The sequence below is a fragment of the Adiantum capillus-veneris genome, chromosome 7, assembly GCF_014529385.1.
Source record: "Adiantum capillus-veneris isolate H3 chromosome 7, ASM1452938v2, whole genome shotgun sequence".
NCBI classification, from domain to species: Eukaryota; Viridiplantae; Streptophyta; class Polypodiopsida; order Polypodiales; family Pteridaceae; genus Adiantum; species Adiantum capillus-veneris.
The window spans coordinates 155,171,214-155,177,349 of record NC_140937.1 but is presented as its reverse complement, the minus strand read 5'-3'; the positions used below and the strand labels follow the sequence as shown (position 1 = coordinate 155,177,349).

The window sequence follows — 6,136 nt, the reverse complement described above, 5'->3', positions numbered from 1 at the left end:
GGAAGGGAAATTCCATAAGCATGAAGTTGTTGAGTAACTTCGGCTTGCAAAGCAGGGCTGCCCATAGCTTGCTGCAACCTAGTGACGAGATAATTCACAAACATGGGAGCATCATCATTAGCACCGTCATGTGCAAAATCAAAGCTATCAATGTTCATTCTACTCTCTTGATTATTGTGAGCCATGTTAACAAAATTTATGTATGTACTTAGTGTATGCTTTGGAAATTCAAAACCTTAGTTGCCACTCCTCTTAGCCTTTGAAAATCGGCTCTTAAGTATCTACACCCACGGCTCGAAGTGGTTAATTATAGAGAGTAGAGGAGTAGGCCTAACATAGCAGAGTTGCTGAGGGCTAGCTCCTTTCGGACTTGTTATGGCTCAATAATGGTAAAGACGTAGGCAAGTCTAAAAAGACTCCATTATTAAGTCCAAAGCTCCCGAGGTGTGCACCATCCCCCACATAGTGGGCTCAACAAAACCGATAATAGATCCCAGTTCCACTTACCCTAATATAATTAACAACATCAACCATTTATAGGCTACTTAAGGACCTCTCTTCTTAAGCAAGAAAAGAGAAAGTAAATGCTCTGATACCAATGTAATGGAATTGGCCTATTTAATTTGAGAGTAGCGGAAATTAATGAGAGTACTTTTGAGAAATGACTTTGTGAGCATAGCGGGTGAACATAATTGAAGATAGCAACATAATCATAGCAATTAGTTAACTTGGCATGAAAAATACTTTTGCAAGAGAGAGAATTTGGAGAACATGACAACAATTGAGGACCGGATTTATGTGGAGCCGGTCCCCCCTCCAATAGGCATTTGTATTATGCTTTCTCCCATTAAGAGAGACTTGTTACAATACAATCTTTGTGTTCCTTGTGACCTAGGTGATGGAATGAAGATGGAAAGCTTCATGCATCACAAACATAACATAAACTTGAAGAAAGCTTTAACTATCCCAAGCCTCAGTACCAAGACCCCTGCCCCCAATCGTACCTAGCTAGGTATGCGGTGCCTCTCGAGCAGAAGCTCATGATGTTATGCATTGTATGAAAAACATTGAAAAAGACTCCGTTTTCCTACATGAGAATATTTATAAATCTTCTTGTGTATGGTAAGAAATCCTCATTACCCATTCATGGCATCTAAACTCCAGTGTCCATACATTTAGTTAAGTAGAATACAGAGATCCTCCATCTTTTGTTCATAATCCAACCTGTTCTTATGATCTAATGTATGGATCTTTTTGCAGGACTAGAAAAGGTGGTGGATGAGCTGGATTCTGACTTACACATGGATTTGTGGGACTTTACAGAAGACATCCATTATTTCGATGGGCGGTCCCCTAACCATTCAATATCTATTTGTGCTAGATGCACTAAATTTTTGCTTTTGGCCTGGTATGTTCAGAAATAATTATAAGCAGTGGTGTACTTCAGTCTTATTTCTGCTACCTTTTGATTCATTGCTTCCTTAGCACTATTGGCATGAAAATTGTGCATTTACTCTGCATTTAGATGAGCAATGAAATTTATACTATGGGATTCATTAGCAGAGAATACATTAGGCAAAATTTGGACTCATAAAGGGGCCCTTTAAGAAGTTTTACTTTACCTCTCTCTACCAAAACGGGCACATGGATAAATTTTTGCAAACAAACTCCAAAGCTGGCAGAGGTTTGACAATTAGAATGTCCTCTTCAAGCTCTATCTACTGATATATAGCACGCCATGAGATCCCTCATATTTTAGAAGATTCTTTTTTTATTCACTTAGATTCCGACAGAGTTGTCACATCATAGGTGAATCATAAAAAGAATCTTCTTAAATATGAGGAATCTCATGGCGTGCTATATATCAGTAGATAGAGCTTGAAGAGGACATTCTAATTGTCAAACCTCCGCCAACTTTGGAGTTTGTTTGCAAAAATTTATCCATGCACCCGTTTTGGTAGAGAGAGGTAAAGTCAAACTCCTTAAAGGGCCCCGTTGTGAGTCCAACTTTTGCCTAATGATTGATTTGACATTGTTAGTTGTGAGAGTTCACAAAGAGTTCCATACAGTGTTACTCTTTGCATTGTCACCGTTGGTTTGGCTGGTCACACATTTGCAGAATCCCTATGTAATTGCTGGCGGTATGAATCTCAGATAACTTGTGATTGGTAAGAGTCTTGAAATTAATAGCTACTTTTGCAGCTTGTAAAAAGCTGAGACAGTTTCAATGGAAAGTGACTTTGACTGTCTTTCGCAAGTATCTTAGAAGAGGTGACTTCTGATCACTCAGCAAGTGGTCTAGTTTGATATTTGTTTCCCTTTGGGGTTTGGCTGGACATGTGATCACCTTTCATATTATTGCAAATAGTATACAGACTTGCCAGCATTGTACCGTTGAATGTGGTTTTTTTTTTTGGCACTATGAAAAATCATACTCAACAGTCACAAGAACTTTTAGACGGCTTCCCTTTTGAGAAGGAGATCCTCTTTCCCCGGTTTTTTCCATAGTGTTCAACATCATAAGCTTCTGTAGGCTCGGCACCGCGCACCTAGCTAGGTGTCCGGTGCTCGCCCGTAGAACCTCATGATGTTGTCGTAATTCACAATGTGGCTATAATTGTGGGAAGCTATCAAAAGCTTCCTGTGAGTTCATCTAGTGTTTTGCCATTGTACTGTATGATAATGTTCGTGCTTCGTAAAGAAGTGAAAGATGTTTTTATTTGTTTCTTGTTGACTTCAAGGATGCCATCAAGTTATTTTCTCAAGTAAAGCTTGAATTGGAAAAAGTATGGATAGTTCATAATCATCAAGTGGTTTGTGATGCTTTTTGCAGATGCAGACCTGCATTATGATCATTTAGCTGCAGGTTTAAGGTCTGCCTTGATGGAAGATGCTTCTACCTTTGATGCTGATTGCCTTGAAAAGTTTACAGGTTGGTTTGTCAGTAAATCATTATGTGATGGTTCCACATTTATGATTGTAACTACATTGTCAAAGAATTCAAGTACAATAGTTGAATTCTACAGGCATGGACTTACGTAAGCTCTTGAATTGGCCAAGAGAGCTTCTACTTGAAGAAGAGCGAGCTCGCCTGCTTAGAGAGGTACATAGTTTTTGGGTATTGGCCTGGGAATGCAGAGAGTTTTTTGGTTGTTTTTTCATCGGGTTTTTTTGAGGTTCTTTGTAGAATTTGCTTATTCTTGTAGCTCTTTACACAGGAAGCTTTCGATAGATCACATTGTGAATTACGACAACATCATAAGGTTCTGCGGGCGAGCACCGCACACCTAGCTAGGTGCACGGTGCCGAGCCTGCAGAAGCTTATGATGTTGAACACTATGTGAAAAACCCGAGAAAGAGGATTTCCTTTCCAAAAGGGAAGCCGTCTAAAAGTTCTTGTGTTAGATTGGAACTGAGTTGAACCATAGCTTCAGCGGGAAGGCAGCTAACCTTGTTGCCGCTGCAAATGGATCTGCACTCACACTTGTGAATCTGATCGCAAGCCATTTTTTTGGTACGGTTTTCTCACTAATTTAGACCTCAAACAAATATGATGGACTTATGCATTTCAAGCGTGTTTTTTGTCCAGGTTTTCGAGATCATTGCATCTACACGGGGCGGCAAGTGTGTATCTACAAAAGGGCCCAAATATTTATTGCTGATCTTTGGGGAGCTTTTAAAGGCAAGAGCTTTGGTGCTTTCAAAGACATCCAGGGATTAACTATGTTTGCTGACTACATTGTGCCTGTGATTTTGAGGCACCTTGGGGTAATATCCTATAGTCCATCATTAGCCAGCAAAGTGGATAGTTTCAATGAACTGCCACCTGGCACCGAGGAAGAAGTCGAGATTCGAGCTTGCACTATAGTGGTAGTTGAAAAGCTAGGAGAGCTGCTAAGTGCAAAAATAGGTAGACAAGTAAGCAAAGCAATGTCTTTTTTTATATATGGGATATTGTGCTTACTGCTGCAAGTGGCAGCTCTTTCATACTTTTGGATGCTTTGTATTTTGCTGGGATTAAGAAGACATCTCCACTCGGTAAAAACTAAAGAGTTTTCCTTGTCAACAGGAATTTCTTTCCAATTGAAGCTTCCATGCCATTGGACACAGACCATCTATTACTAGCCCCTTGATGTGTCCAGTGCCTAGCTGTTGGCACAATTTTGGGTTGAGTTTCTTTGGTGCGTTCCTGAAATCAGTATTTAGTTTATTTGAAGTTCTCAGAATGTGTCGAGCTTGGTCCCTAGCAATTTTTGTAGTAGGACGTTGATTTGTTGGCTGCAAGCTTGGATTTCATCTTTATGTTGAGGATCTGCTTCTCCAAAATACCCATGTTGATATATTCTGATTTTTTGAAGATATCAGAGTGGCAAGAAAGGGCATTCATTTGTTTCTTCAGTATAGCAAACTCTACACAATTGCTAGCACAGTATGAAGCGTATTCATTGCATGTTTCTTAAGACATTGAAAAATTCTTTTATAAATCTTTCTAAATGCTAGTAGTACTATAGTCTGCAATAGTGGAGCCTATTTCATTAATCTCAATTCAAAAGAAATAGCTCTCTGTAATGGAATTTGTTTCCTTGGTCCTAGTTCAAATAAGTGGTTGTGGCAATCAGATATAGTAACCTCAATGCGATAATTATGCAGCATTTTTCTGCCAATTCTGTTGATGAAATTGATTCCCTTTAGACCAGCTAGTACGAGTGGGGCTTTGTGGTATGTGGCTAAAATACGTAGTACACTATTGTCAACATATGTCAAATGATCGTATTTTTACTTCGTTGAGATACTTTGATAGAGCTATGGTCAGTGGTACTTTTAGTTTATTCTAAACAAACCCAATAGACAAGTGATCAGGCCTAAGGAGCTTTGCAAAGTTTGGCCTATTGTGTTGCTGTGTTTGGCAGCTCTCTACAAGACTTGCTTAGAGACTATCATGAATGCAAGTCAATATAGCAGTTTAGAGCACCTTCTCAACTAGTATAGCTGACTCATACCTGCGAGGCTAGTTATACATTTGTCATGCTGTTGCTGGCAAAAAAAAAGAAAAAAACTAGATAGTGTAGAAGGAAAAGCACCCATTCGAGCTTAAAAGCTCCAATGTCAGCTAGCTAGCAACTCGAGCAAGTCTCATGCATAGTGCACATGCTTAAGTCTATCAAAACAGATGCATCCCAAGGGTATGCTTTCAAGCCTGTACTTCAAATGAACTGGCCTTTCACAACCCATGATGTGATTACTTCTCTTGCAATGCAAAGCCACAATTCCAGGCTGAGAACATACCGACACACTCCTCTTCTGACATACAACTTGATGGAAACAATGAAGAAAAAATGAAAGCCAACATCTACAGCTTTTAAATATATTGAACTTTTGGCATCAAAGAGCTGCATCACAAGAACTTTTAGACAGCTTCCCTTTTGGGAAGGAGATCCTCTTTGCCCAGATTTTCCCATAGTGCTCAACATCACAAGCTTCTGCAGGCTCGGCACCGCGCACCTAGCTAGGTGCGGTTGGGGGGGGGGGGGGGGGGCTCGCAGCTGCCCCCCCCCCCCCCCCCCCCCCCCCCCCCCCCCCCCCCCCCCGCCCCCTCCCGAGGGGTCGGCAATCCCATGCCCCCAACCGCACCTAGCTAGGTGTGCGGTGCTCACCCGCAGAATCTCATGATGTTGTCGTAATTCACAATGTGGCTATAATTGTGGGAAGCTATTGAAAGCTTCCTGTGCATGTTTCCAGTGCTTATTGTGGCTTGGCCATGTTTTGTTTTGGAAAGGTGGGCCTTATTGCCTCATAAATCTGTACAATGCGCCTCGTAAACCTCTGGTTTGCACTTTGAGAAAGGTTGTTTTCCTGTCGTCTTTTGGATTCATCATTGTTTCAACACTCTTGACTCCAGGCTATAATGGGAGCAATTTTCGGAGCATTAGATTGTGCTAGGTGGTTCTTTAGTGGGTTCTCTTATTTAGCTACAAGGATGCTCCCTTTTGGTTAGAGGTATGTACACTAACCCCTCCATTTATTTTCCCACACCATTTCTCTCTAGATTGCTAATGTTTGTACTTGCATAAGAAATGGGAACTCCACACTACAAATGCACCAGTTGAAAACATCCCCATCTTTATGTTTGATGCTC

General features: G+C 40.8%; 1 protein-coding gene across 1 annotated transcript; it reads left to right on the top strand.

Moving 5' to 3' along the window:
* The first annotated feature begins 1,268 nt into the window (after nucleotides 1-1,268).
* On the top strand, nucleotides 1,269-4,125 carry LOC147454870 (uncharacterized). Its single transcript, XM_086517442.1, has 6 exons — nucleotides 1,269-1,408; nucleotides 2,834-2,932; nucleotides 3,027-3,103; nucleotides 3,406-3,514; nucleotides 3,590-3,927; nucleotides 4,054-4,125. Exons 1-6 carry the CDS (start codon nucleotides 1,279-1,281, stop codon nucleotides 4,123-4,125), a joined length of 825 nt encoding a protein of 274 aa, XP_086373568.1. The 5' UTR covers nucleotides 1,269-1,278.
* The last annotated feature ends 2,011 nt before the right edge of the window (nucleotides 4,126-6,136 follow it).

What these genes read in the sequence shown, in the direction of transcription:
- LOC147454870 (XM_086517442.1), top strand. Translation starts at nt 1,279, where the DNA reads ATGAGCTGGATTCTGACTTACACATGGATTTGTGGGACTTTACAGAAG. An exon ending in GATCGCAAGCCATTTTTTTG is followed by an intron (nt 3,515 to 3,589) that starts GTACGGTTTTCT and finishes TTTTTTGTCCAG; the next exon opens with GTTTTCGAGATCATTGCATC. An exon ending in TAGGTAGACAAGTAAGCAAA is followed by an intron (nt 3,928 to 4,053) that starts GCAATGTCTTTT and finishes AAAACTAAAGAG; the next exon opens with TTTTCCTTGTCAACAGGAAT.